The sequence below is a fragment of the Phycomyces blakesleeanus genome (assembly GCF_001638985.1).
Source record: "Phycomyces blakesleeanus NRRL 1555(-) unplaced genomic scaffold PHYBLscaffold_1, whole genome shotgun sequence".
Taxonomy (NCBI): Eukaryota; Fungi; Mucoromycota; class Mucoromycetes; order Mucorales; family Phycomycetaceae; genus Phycomyces; species Phycomyces blakesleeanus.
The window spans coordinates 2,975,595-2,991,187 of record NW_017265134.1 but is presented as its reverse complement, the minus strand read 5'-3'; the positions used below and the strand labels follow the sequence as shown (position 1 = coordinate 2,991,187).

Below are 15,593 nucleotides of genomic sequence, written 5' to 3'. Positions count from 1 at the left end.
CTCTCTGGGCGATTGTAAGTGATCACAAGACGGTCTTTCAACCTATGTATGGGTAACAGTATCCCTGTCAATGGACCCTGCTATGTTCCTTTAGCTTAGGGATACACAAAGCTGTCTGCGCAACCAATTGGTAATACCAATTTACAAAAAAGTGCATTCTGTCCGAATTATCGAGTAGAATCCTTAGGTTGTAAAAAGACACAAAAAGAAATAGACAATATGTATATTTTGTATCAGTGCAGCAATTGTATTGGTAGACAATTGGGCGAGTGTGCGTATGTGCGTATGTGCGTGTGTTGGATAAAAGAAAAGAAAAATATATGATAGTAAGCCCAAAATATGATAGCAGGTTATATATATATAGTTTGGGAGTAGCTTCTGGTGTGTAACCGTATATTGAATAAAAGGAAAATAAATATATATGATAGTGTATCCAAAATATGATAGAGGCTCGTATATATATATATTTTGGGAGTAGCTTTTGGTGTGTGTCCGTGTGTTGAATAATAATAATAAAATATACAAGATAGTATATCCAAAATATGATAGAGGCTCATATATGTATATAGTTCGGGAGTAGCTTCTGGTGTGTGCCAGTGTGTTGAATAATAATAATAACATATATAAGATAATGTATCCAAAACATGATAACAGTTTATATATATTTAGTTCGAAAGTTACTTTTGGTTTATGAATATCACCCTTTTCATTTTGACTCGGTAATATTTTTCTGTAGGCTCTTGCTTTTTTGGTGTAAAATGTTTGATGCTTTTTGATCCAATTTCATTAAGTATAATTATAGAAGAATGTGTATGGATCTGGATAGTGTGTTATTTATGAAACATACTAGAAAACATAGTTTAAATTATATTATTATATATAGCTTCTATCATACATTATAAGTATTAACAAAAATATAAATAACAATGCGATTGTGAATGATTTGTAAATATATACCGTGGAATAAAAATCGGCTATAGAAGTATATTCCAATATATCTTGTATTATTATCTATAGATTAAACCCAATCTAATTTTAATTAGAATCTTGAGGAGACAGGATATATGAACAATTTTGGAATTATTTGAGAGAGGTATGATACAAGCTATATATTTATAAGAAAGCAAAACTATTATTACTAGCATATATGTTTTTACGATATTATTATCTTCTGGATTCCGACGGCCCAAGATTGTCAGAAATATCCCTTCAGTCCAGATCGAGCTCAATAGGCGGCCGATCCGGACAGGACCATATTGCTGATATTTGGTGCGATTGGAGATAAATATATAAGTCTTTGGGTGGTTTTTAAAAGTTTATAACATTTGCAAAACTTATGTTAATATAAGTCTGAACTTTTAATTTGATAGATATGACTATTATCTATAGAATTAAGAGTTTACAATTGCTCTAACTACTCTGAATAAAAAGTCTTAGACTTTTAAATTTGGGATGTATTGGTCTATTTACAGCGGATTTTATCTGGTTTTTACAATATTGAAACAAATTAAATGGCTGTCCCTGACGGACATTAGATTGTAATTTCTTAGAAAGAAAATTCATGTATGTGTGAGTTCAACTTTTTTTGTGTACGTTTTATTTTTTTGGTCTCTCTTGAGTGTTATTACTCAAGCTTAACACACTTATATTTCAAACACTCTAAACTCGTGCCAAATAAATCACAGTCAGATTCCTTGATTTCTAGTCCCGAATAAACTACATATCAACTTCTTTACAGTATATCTTCTAAAGAACTCAACTAAATAAAGTGAAACTTCGTTTTATTATAGATATAAGTATATATATTATAGAAATAAAAAAAATAAGATAGGGTCTAATATGTGGTGTGGTCACCACGAGCTTTTATAACTGCTTGAACTCTATCCAGCATACTTGCTACAAGAGTACAAAAAAGTCCTGGGTCAAGTCTCTCCCACTCCTGAAGAATACAAGCCTTGAGCTCTTCAACATTGTTTATAGAGGCCTTTTTCTCTTGAACATTGGCTTTTATGGCATGCCAGACGTGCTCAATAGGGTTCAAATCTGGACTTTGTGATGGCCAGTAGTTAAAACATTTAATTTCCCAACGGTTTTTCCACCACGTCGTATAAGACCCAGTATGGCAACTAGCACCATATTCTCGAAATGTAAACATAGTGTTCTGTTCATCATTCAATTTTTTATACCAGGGATTGAAGTCCTTAGACAAACAATTGACATATGCGTCTTGGTCTACTGACCCTTTGAGAAACAATAACGGTCTTAGATCACCAGCCCAGAAACAACCCCACACCATCACAGAACCCTTTCCATACTTCTCTGTTGTTAGTTTATGTCGTTTCTAGTGTCTCTCCCCTCGCTTACAAATCACGGCTGTGTCAGAATCATTGCCCTTCAGCATAAACCTCAACTCATCTGACCACATCACTCTACTCCAGTCCTCAATCCCAAAGCTGGCTCTAGCTTTGGCCCAACGCAACCGATTCTTCTTCTGTTCATGGGTTAAGTTTGGCTTAGAAACAGGGGTGTAAGAACCAAAGCCTTTGGCCTTAAGGTATTGGATAACTGTGTCTCTACAGATAATGACACCTGCAGCTGCCATATTCCTTTAATGATATGCATAACTCTTGAAAGGGTTACGTCTCACACTCAAGCAAAGGCTTGTAACATCCATGACACTGAGTTTCTTAGATCTCCCAGCTCTGGTATTTGGTTTTGCAGTACCAGTTTCCTCCCAACGTTTGATAGTGATGTTGATTGTTGGTCTAGGGATACCCATGTGGTTTGCGATCTCAGCTTGAATATTTTTGGTTTTATATAGCCAAATAATGCCACCACACTCAAACTCTGACAATTCACATCTTTTTGAAGGACTTCTGGTGTTTTTATTTCTTGATGACATGAGTGATTTAGTTTTAAGAAAAGGTTCTGCAAAAGGAAAAGAAAAATGGTGTGCTTTAAAAAGAGATATATTTCTGAGGAAGTGACGATGTTTTATCTTGTCGGAGTGTACAATGGCTCATCTCAAAAAGAGAGCAACAATGGCAAAGAAAATAAACAGATTGACTAGTAGTGGAGGTTTTACCAAAAAAAATATAATTGGAAAATGAAGATTATGTGGATTTGGAATTTGACCATGAAGACAATATTTTTTTGGACAACAGAGAGCTCCAGAGAATGTCAGAAGAAGTTAATTCAGCTGCATATACAAATCAGCTGCCGAAATGACATTAAGATGCTGATAAGTTGCTTTGTAAAACTTATCAGAAAAATTTGCAAACAACTGAGTAGAGAAAAAGAAAAGCAGATAAAAATCATTCAAATATGCAAGGAAGCTACTGTCTTACATATATAGACTTTTTTATTAAAGTTTAAAAAGATGCTTCAATTGAATTAGAAGAATCTATTGTCAGTAAGTTGGAAAACATAGAGATTGACAAAATTGCTGTACTTAAACTTGCGTATGAAGATATTAAGAAAGAGATTTTCTCTTATACTCGCACAGATCCTTTTTCTCAGTCAGTTCATGTTTTTAATCTCTGTAAGTTTAAATCCGTTGAATGCTACCTTCAATACAGAATATCAGATGCCAAAATTATGTAAGCTTCAGAGAAAGCATTGATGGAAATATGACTTCACAAAAACTCTTATTGTTTAGCTGCTATAAGATAGTATGCCAAAAAGTATGCTGATTTCCATTAAATTGCTTTGCACTAACAAGGAAAGCATTTTAGAAGGCTTTCTTTTTTTTCAAATGATGATATAAAGTCTACTATCTGTAAATGAATTTAGAATCAGAGACCAGAAAGTCAAAATGTGATCGAAGTGAAGAGATATAATAATGGAGAGATTTTGCCAACAAAGCTTGATATATCTGGAAATATTTCTACAACTACAATCTGGAAGTACCTTCATAAATGGGGTTATGTCTTTAGAAATAGCTCTAAAGACATATTTTACAATGGTCATTGAAGTATTCAGAGTTGTTTATGGGTTAGTATCTCAATAATGGGAAAAGTAGATACTGTGAAAGTATTATTTATTAAAGAGACAAAATAATATTGTTTATATCTGCTACTATTCAAATTCCTGTAATTCAAATCCCTGTTGTGTAATGGTTGGTTTACACTGTATGAGTGTAGTGTACGTGTGCCTGGTGTGTAACAGTTCCGGAGATGGTTAACTTGCCAGGTTCATTAGCAAGAAGGAACCAGTGTTTTGTTGTGAGATCTGTTCTTCACTCAATTGTGGTGTGTATACCACAGTCATGAAAGAGAAGATGTGATTGCATATCATCAGAAATGGGCAAAAAGAATGATGATGTACAAGAAGAAAATAGCAACTTTTTCTGGAAATAAAGAAGCTGTACACTGGAGAAATGATCCTGAATACCCTTGTGTGAAGACTCATGGTTACGTGTGGATATTTAGAGCAATTTTTTATCTTAGCATGTTTTTTGGTATACATGTTCATAAAGTTATGTTATAATTTTCTATTGGCTTGGATATAATAATCATCCAAGTCATTTTATCATTATTATTATTATAAAGTTTGAACAAATAAAGTAAATGTAACACTTGTTTCCCTTTTATCTTAACATTTATAACTGTTGTGAATGAGTATTGATTACTGCTGAATCTGAGAGTAAGACTGAAGGATAAAATAATATCCTCAGCTATTCCAGTCAAACGGATCTCCCTTTATGATATTATCTAATACACAGATCATCATACACATAATTGATTATTTATTATTATCACCATGACATGGGATATACAAATACATATACATTATATATATGGCATCATTATATTTCATCTACATATTTCTTTTATTATACAAATACTTAATTGAGAGACTACAACTACAACTATCTAATATTATGAAACATTACCCGAGTATCTGGGTCGGAATACTAAAATATTACCAATAGCATAAATGCTCTTCTTTACCAAAACTCTTGGACTGATCTGACTGGAGAAGTATCATATCAATTGGTCTTTCCGGATCTTTCCAGAAGAACAATACTCCTGGAAGATGACTCATCGTGATAAAGATTACTTAAGCACACACTGAATTACAAATTAGAAAAACATATAAATATCAGTAGATAGTTCCGTGTAGAAAATCAATCGAATTTTATCATTCTTTACTTTTCTTTTGAAATAAACAACCTACACAAGTTCTCACGAATTCTTTCGTCTATATTATATTTTGCTTTATTTTCTCCCCACAACAATAACAAAATAAACAACATGTCCTCTACTTCTGAACTTTATAATAAGAAGTGCTATTGCACAAAATGCAGCGATAATCAACAAGGCTACAGCTTTGTTTCTACACAAACCTTCCAGTGTCACAATAAAAGAGCAAGATATGAAGACATGGAAAGAAGTGAAAGAAATATGTTTTGTTTTTTATTTTCGTTTTCATTTTAGTTATTTTATATAATGTTTTATTTCAATAGATGTATCTGTTCAAAGAAATCTCGTGGATATTGATTTTGAAAGTAAGAAATGTTAATTGTGATGAAAAGAGAAGTAAACTAAAAATTGAATTCTATATGTAGCTACATCAAACCAACAAACCCGACCCATAGAAGCAATTGGCAGTCGGACCAACTCGTCTGTTTGGGAAGGAGCCCCAATTTCTGACAATGAGATTGCTTTTAGCAATGTGGTATTTCAGGTACAAAACAATAGAAAAATAATAAATTTGATAATAGAGACGTATAGAAATACTTTGAGACTGTATATAAGTTGTCTTTATTCATAAATAAAAAGTGTCCCTTTTTATAAGAAAACACAATCTACTCTTGTCATTACGTCTTAGTTTCTTAAGGCTTTCTTCCTTTACTATATTTGGTTATTAGAGTGTATTTACTGCTTAACTAGTGTTGGTGTTACAATTATGACATCAAGTCATAAATCGTACTTCTTTAGCTCTTAGCTATTCTTTTCTCTTTTATACTAGAGCTTTAGGACTTCCTACTAAATTAGCTCCATATCGATCTGACACAGTTTACCTGGCAGTATGATATAATTATGTTAACAATCTTTAAGATATTATCTACAGTACTAACTGTAATAATTATTGGGCTGATTACTTAATCGTTTATATATATTTTATACTGACAAGATGATAGCTACTACGCTATTCCAATATGAATATGTTCTTATATGTGATAAATCCAACATCTGAGTATCTGGATCACCACAAGCAATGAGCTGAATGACGAAAGCAGTGATGGTGATGAAAATGACAATGACGAAGAAAGCAACGGCAGTGAAGAAAGTGAAGACGATGAAGAGAATATTGTTGAGATTGAAGTCGAAGAATTCGATACTGAAGGTCAGTTCATGTTAATTAATTAATAAAAAAAAAGACCCAAAAAAAAATTCAAGGAAAAGAACCAAAAAAGAAAAATCTGAAAAAAGGGGGGGTGTTAATTTTTTTGTTTTTTTTTTACAATAGATCCTTTTGCCACCACAAATATGCCTGAAAATCCGGTACACAGGTTTATTGCTACTTTTGTGGTAATGTTTGTTTCCCACTATGTAGTCAATAAGGGTACTGTTGTCTTGATTGAGTTCATCAAAAAGCTCTTGTCAATTTACAAGCAGGATTTCCAATTGCCTGTGAGTCTATCTGGTCTCCAAAGCATGACAGAACTCTCAGTCATGACAAAAGAGATTAAGAGATTTGTCGTGTGTCAGGATTGCTACAAGGTGTATGAGGAAAGTGTAGCTGCTCCTTTGAACTGTGATTTCATAAAGCTTGGTGCACATACCACTTGTAATTGCAAATTAATGGTCCAATCATTGTCTGGTGGTTTGGTCGCAAAGTAGTCTTATGTATATCAGTCTCTCAAACGTGCTCTTAAGATACTTTTCCTCTGTCTCGATTTTGAGCAAAAAATCATGCACTGGAACCAAGAGTTCAAGATCACTGCTATATTGTGTGATGTTTGCGATGGTGAAGCCTGGACTGATTTGAAGGGCAATGACAATGAAATTTTTGTAGAGAATTTTTGTTCATTGATGCTGACATTAAACATCAACTGTTTTCAGCCTTTCAATGGTACTAGCTATTCCTGCGGTGCTATCTACCTGGTGATTAACAACCTGCCTAGAAGTGAGCAGTTTAAAGCAGAAAATACAATCCTTGTTGGCCTCATGCCCAGACCAAAAGAGCCAAAATCAGAAGAGATCAATCATTATTTCAAGCCATTAGTTGACAAAATGATACAGCTCTATCTTGGAATACAGATACCTATCTACTAGCAAACAGACGGTGCAACAGTTCGTGCAGCCTTATTGATGGTTGCATGTGATATACCTGCAGTCAGAAAGACTAGTAGGTTCACTGCGCATACCAGCACATGCGCCTGTTACAAATGCAACAATCAATTTTCTCGTCTACCAGGCACTTCTTTGGTCCATCTTCGTGGATTTGATTGTCAGCAATGGCGCCATCGAAGTGATAGAGCAAACCGTGTGCATGCTGAGGAGTGGAATAGTGCGAGTACACCCTCAGAAAGGCAGCAGCTGGAGGTTGAATATGGTGTTCGATGGTTGCAGTTGTATTGCCTTGGATACTTTGATCTAGTACGTGGAATGATCATTGATTCCATGCATAATCTTTTTCTGGGAACACCAAAGAGAATGATTGAAACATGGACAAAAATCAAAAAAATGAAAAACAATGATCTGCTTGCAATGCAGACAGTTGCAGCAACAATGATATTTCCCAGCAACTATACCAAGCTGAAGACGAAGACAGGAAAGGACTTTTCCCACATGAAAGCAGATGAGTGGAAGTCTTGGGTATTGGTGTATTCTCCCATGCTTCTGAAACTGGTTCTTCCATCCAATATGTTCAATGGCTGGATGCACTATGTAAAAGCATGCCATATACTTGTAAAGCCGTCAATCAGTTTCATTGAAGTAGATCAAGCACACAGCTATCTACAAGAATTCTGTCAGTCTTGTGAAGATATATATGAACCAAAAGTCCTCACCTGCAAAATGCACCGGCACCTCTATCTTCATGACACAATTCGTGATTTTGGATTCGTGTATGGCTATTGGCTCTTTGGTTTTGAGAGATACAATGGTTTGTTAAAGAATAATAAGACAAACAGAAAAGACGGGTTTAAAACAACCTATATGACAAAATTCACTGCAGACATATACAAAGCTGATTACATACAAAATATGTTATCATGTCCAAGTCTCATTCCATTCCTTCCTCTTTTCGAAAAACTTACCTCCACGACTGCATCTATAACAACCTATGTCACTTATACTCTAACCAACCAACAACCTTTCTGACCGCAACAATTTGTAGACTCATTTTTAAGTCGAGCAGCACCTATCAAAGGCAATGAGCCACTCCCCCCATCCTCCTTTCCTTTACAGTCCTTAAAAGAATCAACAATGAGTGATATTGATTATCCTCAATTGTTAGATTATTATAAAATCGCCTATGTTATACCTAATCTTATTTCTTACCACGATGCCAGATTGTCACAATATTTTGTAAATAACCGAATCACAAAATTAAAATCAATTGATCTCCTTGGCCAAACATATATTGGGAACAATAGTTCTGGTAAGCACGGGTCACTTGTTCAAGCTTTCTTCCATATGGTGTGTTCGAGCATAAACATCAAAGTTTTGAAATCTTTTCAATTTTATCTCAAGAAAACTCCGATTGTAGAATATATTGAAGCCCCTTATTTTATCTTATGGAGAGTTTGAATTAGTAGCTGATGCAGTTCTGGCTTTCTAAATTTAATAACAGTTGGTGGCATTTTTTATTCTACATCTGGGAATTGTTTTTTAACAAACACTTTTTTCTCCTTCCTGAAAAACACACATTAATATGTCTCACAATACAAATAACACTATTTACGATATCTCCAATGTCCAGCAAGTCTTGATCAATTTGCTTTTAGAAGGAATCAAGATGCTTCCTTTAAATACAACAATATCAGTTAAAGCTAGTGAATGGGAACAATGTCTTGTGCGAATTAATAAGCTCTGTTCAACAAAGTGGAATAAAAACCATAAACATATCAAAGCAAATTTAGTTTTTGGAGAAACAAGAAAATGTCACCGTGCTGGAAAATATAAATCTCAACACCAGACACGCATTGCTCAAAAGGACACAAAGACATGTTCTTGTACAGCTGCTCTGCAGATTAAGCAGTACATTAGCAACCGTAATGTTGTCACTTTCTGCCGAACAAGAGCTCGTGTCTACCATGTTCCTGGTGAGAGAGAGGAAGTCAGAACACTTCCTTTGCCTTCTGAGGCAATTAGAATAATCGAAGAACAGTTGAAAAGTGGCAGCAGCTGTAGAAGTATCAGAATTTCTGTGTTGAGACAGATCGATGATTGGGGTGTGGGTGTTAGAAAGCCTAATTATGAAGAAATTTACAATATAATGAGAAAGATTTGTCAATGAATACACAATAAAGATTTTAAATTAAATAAATACTATGTACATCAAATAGATGACTACTTTGTTATATATGTTTACTTCTGATGAAAATGCATCTATTTCTATCTGGTTAAACGTGAAGTTAGCATCACTGAATTATTGCATCTTTGATATCAATCTTTCTGTCTACAACAATGTTAAAAAACAATTCGCTATCAGTTTCCAATCACCAACACAAGTGTCAATTATGAGAATGTCACGATCTTTTTGTCTTGATGCCACACATTGTATTTCATCCCGAAATGATGAAGTATTATACACTTAAGTCACTCGTCATCCGTAGACAGGAAAAGACTTCCCTGCTGCATATATGGTAACCAACAATTAGACGGCTGTTCCAATCTACCATTGGTTCCATCATCTTTGCAACAAGAGTAGTTTCGCACCAATGAACATCACAATTGATTGCAGCATTCCAGAGGTTAATGCAATCAAAGAAGCATTGCCTCAAGCAGCAATTTATTATTGTGATTTCCATGTTCTTTGCGCATAGCAACATAATCTTGACAGTAAGATTAAGTTAAACGCGTCTTTCACTTCAGAACAACTTGGAAACTATAAGATTGCATTGAAAAACTACTTGAGACAGATTCTCATTGAGTCAGACAAAGAAACATTTTTAAAAGCCATCAATAATTTCAAGTAGTTGATCCAAGATCAATCTCAATTTCTGCAATACTTTGAAAAGAAATGGACCAAAAATGAAGAATTGTTAAGAAGATGGAGGCGCCCTTACGTTAGCCAGCAACATCAAAGATATGTAACAAACAATTATATTGAATCATGGCACAATCAACTTAAGACCATTTACTTTGGTCACGCACACATAAGAAGATTGGATCGTCTCATCTTCATCTTGACAAATGATGTTGAGTTCTTTTATGAATAGAAAGTTGAGCGCATCCATTTCAATAATGGTAAAATGGGACCCACTGAAAATGAGTTGTCAAGAAATTCTTTTGCTGCATCAAAGATCCAAGATGACATGCTTCCTTCTATGATTCTCAATTCTCTGGGTGAGACTGGTAATAGCATGGTTGATTATAATGGTGAATGGCAGATAAAGTCTTTTGTTACTCAGGATAGATGGTATACTATCAATGTCAACAACAATTTGACACAAGACTGTACATGTCCAAACTTCTTGTCTCGCCAAATCTCTTGTAAGCATTTATTCTTGCTGAAATGCTACTGTGATGTCGAATTTGGATTTTTCAAGGGAAGAGAGATTGCATGAGTAGAGTTGAGCAGACAAGGCTATACAAATGAAAACGAAGGTGAAGTAGGGGAAATAGTAGAGGAAAGACGTGTTGTTGAGCATAGAGATGCACATGTCTTCGATAGAATTGCAACATATTCTACAACAATGCATCATTGTTTTGAAGATCTACAGACTTTGAAGACAATTCCGGACTTAGACCAAACAGATGCAAAAGAGATAGAAAGAGCACTTGCACATGCTGTACAATTGATAGATAAATATAGAAGCAAGAATCCTTCATACTTTAGAAACTTAAAAACTCAAAGATAATAAAAAAATAATATATTATCAAAAGGTTTAACATATAAGAAAAATGTTTTTGTTTATTAACAAAAACAAAAACAATTCTGAAATTTACCAAAAAGTAAAGACCATCACTTGGTTGTAGGATTTTTAAAATTCAAACTCTCTGTAGGATGAAATAAGGAGATGCTCTTTTATTTGGTCTCAAGAACAGCAGCATGCATTCAACACTCTCAGGCAAGCCTTAGTAAACCTGCCAATTCTTGATTTTCCTGATAAAGACAAGATCCAAATACTGATAACAGATGCATCAACTAGAGGTTTGGGTGCGGTGTTGTCTCAAGCTGTCCGTGGTAATCCAGAGGAGGAAATGGTTATTGCCTATGCTTCAAGAGCACTGCGTGATTCTGAAAAAAAATATGCCGCAACACACCTCGAAGCTCTTGCTCTTGTATGGGGTACTTCCCGGTTTAGGCACTATCTGGCCAGATGACGATTCATCTTACACACTGATCATGCCGCCTTAGTCTTTGTTGTTAAGAACCCAAATCCTTCTACAAAGTTGTCAAGATGGGCCGCTGCACTGATGGAGTATGATTTTGAAATTCAATACACGCCTGGTCAGGATAATCCAGCCGATGCCCTCTCTCATCTCTTGCCAACCCAGTAGTATCTCAAATCCTTTTGATTTACTTCACGTTTGGCAAGCTTTTTATCTTGACTATTTTACTTTGTATCTCTTTTATTTCCTTCTGACGGCCCCTTTTTTTACAAACTCATATTTTATTCTTTTTACCTATATTTTTATCAATTCACTACATTTTAACCAACCTCTATATCTTTACCCACAATTATTATTATTATTTATTAAAAAAAAATGGAATATACACTCTAATTGCCCCTTTTTACTTTTATTACACAAAATTGTTACCCCCTGGTGTAAATCAAAACAACAAGCAAAAAATACAAAGACTGGCACCCAGATACTTGGCACATAATGGAAAACTCTTTACAAAGGATTCAGCTTCTGGATTTGGGAAAGAACTACTCCATCAAGATATAGCAGCTCAAGTTCTTACAAGGGTTCACCAAGAATGTCATTATGGCGTAACTGCGACTTGGAAGAAAGTATGTTAGCAATACACTGGTCCAGGTCTGCGCGAACTATCTGAACAAGTGGTCCGCACATATATTCCCTGCCAAATGTGATGCAAGAAGCCACAAGCACGCAATGAGGTAGCAAGACCAATCAAGACACCAATGCACTCATTCTTTATGGTAGGATGCGATGCGGTGGGACCCATGACTCGCTCAAAGAATAAATTCAAGTACATTCTGGTTACAGTAGACTATCTGACCCATTAGCCAATTGCAGCAGCTGTCAATAAAATTGATGCAAAGACAACTTCGAGATTTATGTTTGGCTCAATAGTCTCTCTTTATGGTGTACCCAACTACATCCTCACTGACAGAGGTAGTAACTTCACTTCTAGATATGTTAAGAAATTTCTATCAATACTGGATTATCACCACTTAACCACTACTGCGTATCAGCCACAAACCAATGGGTTATGCAAAAGGATGAACCAAACACTGGTTCAAACCTTAAGCAAGTTAACCAGGGATAAGGAATCTTAAGACAGATGGGATAAGTTCGTACCAGCAACACTCATGGTTATCTGTTCTATGGTAAATGATATCACTAAGTACTCTCTGTCACGACTCCTCTTGGGCTATGACATGCGGACACCTTCTACCTGGTCTTCTTCTACTACCAAATTTATTACAAGAAATGCAAGTACAGAAGTTCAAGATCGGATCAAAGTCATTGAACATCTCATGCCTGAAGTTCATGAAGAAGTGCAAGAGAAAACAAGGAAAAGGCAAGAGCAAGCCAAGAGCCAATACGATCTTTGCGTGAAACCAAGAAAACCGTTCAAACAAGGAGAACAAGTACTAATGAAGGACCAAAATTCTCCTGCAAAGCTTTTGGATCGTTGGTTAGGCCCAATGACAGTATCCCACGTCTACGAAAACGGAACCTACCAATTGACTGGCCCAAACTTTCTTCAATTAAAGGGTGTGATAAATGGCAATGTTTTTATTCCATTTAAAAGTCGATACGGTATGGTCCCAGCAGAAGAAGTTCAGCATTCGGAAACTAAGTTCCAAGCATGGCTAGAAGGATGAACAAGAGGAATGGCCTTGCCTTGTGGGAAAACCCTGTGACTGTAATGAACAGTTATTGTCTTTTTTGGCTTTGGCTATTAATTTAATCGTTGTACTTGTGAAGCACAGACCTCATTCTGATCTCCCCAAATTGTTAGATCTCGAATCTTATCTTCTCTTTTCAGTGTTGCAAGATTTCCCTTTGTTTAACCAAGCTTACAAATTTCCAGTCTCGTTGATCTACATCTATATCTTATCTTTTTTTCTATCAATAATTACGAGTATAAATATCTCAAAATCTCAATTAATAAACAGCACCTAAAGTCTACTCTATTTTTTTGCTGTAAAACTTCTTGGAAGATTCTGCTCTGCTCCTTGGCACTGACTGCACTGAGATTGAAAATCTGGAACTATACTTCGAATTTCTAGCTGTCGTCTGGACAAACACTCTTTACAATCAAACATCATATGTCACACAACCACAACAACAACAACCAACCATGACACAATGTCAACCACAGCAGCAGCAACAAACAACAATAAATACTCCTGTTGGTGGCTGTCTGAGCAAGTTTGCCAATGTCTGGGCCCAACTTTTCAACAGCAGCTGGCTGAGTGGCGTTATTTGAAAAGGTTGTTGCATCCACTTTGACAGGATGCCAAAACTGTCTAACAAGTATTGCCCAACAGTACCAATATTGGACGATCAACAACATTTTCTGAGACAGGAGATCGCGGAATTAATCCTCAAGAAAACTGTCGAGAAGGTACCACCAAATTCCAGTGGATTTAGCAGCCCGTTGTTTGTGATACCAAAGAGGAATGGTGGTCATTGACCGGTATTCAACCTCAAGAAGTTAAACAAACTCATCAAGGCACCCCACTTCAAGATAGAGACACTGCAGAATATATGCAAATTGATCCACCCACACGATTATCTAACTTCCTTGGACCTGTCCGACGCCTTCCTTCATATCTTAGTCCACAAGGCATCAAGGAAATACTTACGTTTTCGTTGGGAGGGTCAAGATTACCGGTTCCATACAACTCCTTTTGGTCTATCGGTTTTCCCATGGTTGTTTACCAAAGTTACCTGTCCAGTACTAGAATGGGCTCGAACCTTGGGAATGCAAATCAGTGCCTATCTCAAGGATTGGATTATTATCAGCAACTTATACCAAGAATCAATCACTCATACCAAGATGTTGATGAACAAGCTCACTTCTCTTGGCTGGATATTAAACATAAAGAAATTGTCACTCCAGCCATCACAACAACTGGAACATTTGGGTTATCTTTTGGACACCAAGAACATGGTTTCCAAGATTCCAGGTACCAAATTGAGGGATTTACAACGATTAATACGACAACTGATACAACACAAATTTACAACTCCTCATTTGGTCCACAGTCTCATGATGCGGATCCAGGCAGCCATGATCGCACTCTTTCCAGCCAGACTCTACATGCAACACTTGATGTGGTTCAAGAACAGCTTCGTGAAGAAGAACGAAGGGTGGGATACACCACAACCATTGCCTCAGACCTGCCTTCAGGAACTTCACTGGTGGGAATGCAATATCTCACAATGGAACGGCTGATTGCTCCTACCACAACAAAACAAGCATGTTCTGTTCGTCGATGTGAGCAACACCAGATGGGGATGTGCACTAGGGAACAAGACAATCCATGGATATTGGTTCCACCAGTAGACCACAATGTCTATCAATTGGTGGGAAATGAAGGCGGTAAATCTTGCCCTACAAACCTTCCCCTCCCTACAGCACTCATCCACACTTGTCAGAACGGACAACACTATCTCAATGGCGTACCTGAGCAAGCAGAGTGGCTCCAAGGCCTTTCATCTGATGACACTGGCTACCAAGATATGGAGGCTGTGTCTGCACTGTGGGTTGAGGTTGACAGCCCAGCATATAGCAGGCAAGGAGAATGTGGAGGCGGATTTGGCATCTCGTTGCACATTTACAAAGAACTTGTGGAAGCTGTCTTGTTCAGCTTTTCAAGCTATCTAACAGACATGGGGTCCTCATTCAGTGGATTTATTTGCGGACCAGCTGACCCACCTTCTCCCAACTTTTGTTTCATGGAGACCAGATCTGAAGGCGACAGCAACAGATGCAATGTTGATACCATGGTCTCAATGGGCCAATTGCTACCTGAATTCTCCTTGGAACCTGATTGGACAGTGCTTGCACAAGATCTGGCAAGAGGACCTAGTGGCGACAATAGTAGCACTGATTTGGCTGAGTAAATGGTGGTACCCTTTGCTCCTCCAGATGAGTATAGGTCCCCCTCTCCTCTTGACATCCCAGGACATAATTCTGGCTTCCCCCAAGATACCTTGGCCGTTTGAGGTATTTGGGACTGTTTATGGGTTAGTATCTCAATAATG

The 15,593-nt window shown here is 36.4% G+C and overlaps 8 protein-coding genes across 8 annotated transcripts in view; 7 read left to right on the top strand and 1 right to left on the bottom strand.

Moving 5' to 3' along the window:
• The window catches only part of PHYBLDRAFT_161792 (hypothetical protein), a gene marked incomplete at both ends in the record, with an annotated part of 3,342 nt that extends 3,185 nt beyond the window's left edge, over positions 1 to 157 (bottom strand). The window contains one exon of the mRNA XM_018434470.1: positions 77 to 157. Within this exon, the coding sequence (XP_018299201.1) occupies positions 77 to 157 (81 nt within the window). The remainder of the gene's footprint in view (positions 1 to 76) is intronic.
• Positions 158 to 3,014: 2,857 nt separating this feature from the next.
• Positions 3,015 to 3,972, top strand: PHYBLDRAFT_161791 (hypothetical protein; the record flags this gene model as incomplete). Its single annotated transcript, XM_018434469.1, has 4 exons — positions 3,015 to 3,078; positions 3,380 to 3,599; positions 3,659 to 3,683; positions 3,793 to 3,972. The coding sequence occupies 4 exons, from the start codon at positions 3,015 to 3,017 to the stop codon at positions 3,970 to 3,972; spliced, it is 489 nt and encodes a 162-aa protein (XP_018299200.1).
• Positions 3,973 to 5,255: 1,283 nt separating this feature from the next.
• Positions 5,256 to 8,762, top strand: PHYBLDRAFT_72980 (hypothetical protein; the record flags this gene model as incomplete). Its single annotated transcript, XM_018442755.1, has 9 exons — positions 5,256 to 5,394; positions 5,468 to 5,509; positions 5,570 to 5,688; positions 5,833 to 5,930; positions 6,203 to 6,351; positions 6,475 to 6,812; positions 6,849 to 7,134; positions 7,291 to 8,115; positions 8,350 to 8,762. 9 exons carry the CDS (start codon positions 5,256 to 5,258, stop codon positions 8,760 to 8,762), a joined length of 2,409 nt encoding a protein of 802 aa, XP_018299199.1.
• A 124-nt stretch (positions 8,763 to 8,886) lies between these two features.
• On the top strand, positions 8,887 to 9,471 carry PHYBLDRAFT_161789 (hypothetical protein; the record flags this gene model as incomplete). Its single annotated transcript, XM_018434468.1, has 1 exon — positions 8,887 to 9,471. One exon carries the CDS (start codon positions 8,887 to 8,889, stop codon positions 9,469 to 9,471), a length of 585 nt encoding a protein of 194 aa, XP_018299198.1.
• A 67-nt stretch (positions 9,472 to 9,538) lies between these two features.
• PHYBLDRAFT_161788 (hypothetical protein) lies at positions 9,539 to 10,153 on the top strand (the record flags this gene model as incomplete). The annotated part of the gene is made up of 3 exons (XM_018434467.1): positions 9,539 to 9,757; positions 9,836 to 9,928; positions 10,001 to 10,153. 3 exons carry the CDS (start codon positions 9,539 to 9,541, stop codon positions 10,151 to 10,153), a joined length of 465 nt encoding a protein of 154 aa, XP_018299197.1.
• A 276-nt stretch (positions 10,154 to 10,429) lies between these two features.
• Positions 10,430 to 11,038, top strand: PHYBLDRAFT_161787 (hypothetical protein; the record flags this gene model as incomplete). Its single annotated transcript, XM_018434466.1, has 2 exons — positions 10,430 to 10,670; positions 10,785 to 11,038. 2 exons carry the CDS (start codon positions 10,430 to 10,432, stop codon positions 11,036 to 11,038), a joined length of 495 nt encoding a protein of 164 aa, XP_018299196.1.
• Positions 11,039 to 12,682: 1,644 nt separating this feature from the next.
• Positions 12,683 to 13,201, top strand: PHYBLDRAFT_161786 (hypothetical protein; the record flags this gene model as incomplete). The annotated part of the gene is made up of 1 exon (XM_018434465.1): positions 12,683 to 13,201. The coding sequence occupies one exon, from the start codon at positions 12,683 to 12,685 to the stop codon at positions 13,199 to 13,201; it is 519 nt and encodes a 172-aa protein (XP_018299195.1).
• Positions 13,202 to 13,836: 635 nt separating this feature from the next.
• On the top strand, positions 13,837 to 15,452 carry PHYBLDRAFT_72976 (hypothetical protein; the record flags this gene model as incomplete). Its single annotated transcript, XM_018442754.1, has 2 exons — positions 13,837 to 13,947; positions 13,974 to 15,452. The coding sequence occupies 2 exons, from the start codon at positions 13,837 to 13,839 to the stop codon at positions 15,450 to 15,452; spliced, it is 1,590 nt and encodes a 529-aa protein (XP_018299194.1).
• Positions 15,453 to 15,593: the final 141 nt, after the last annotated feature.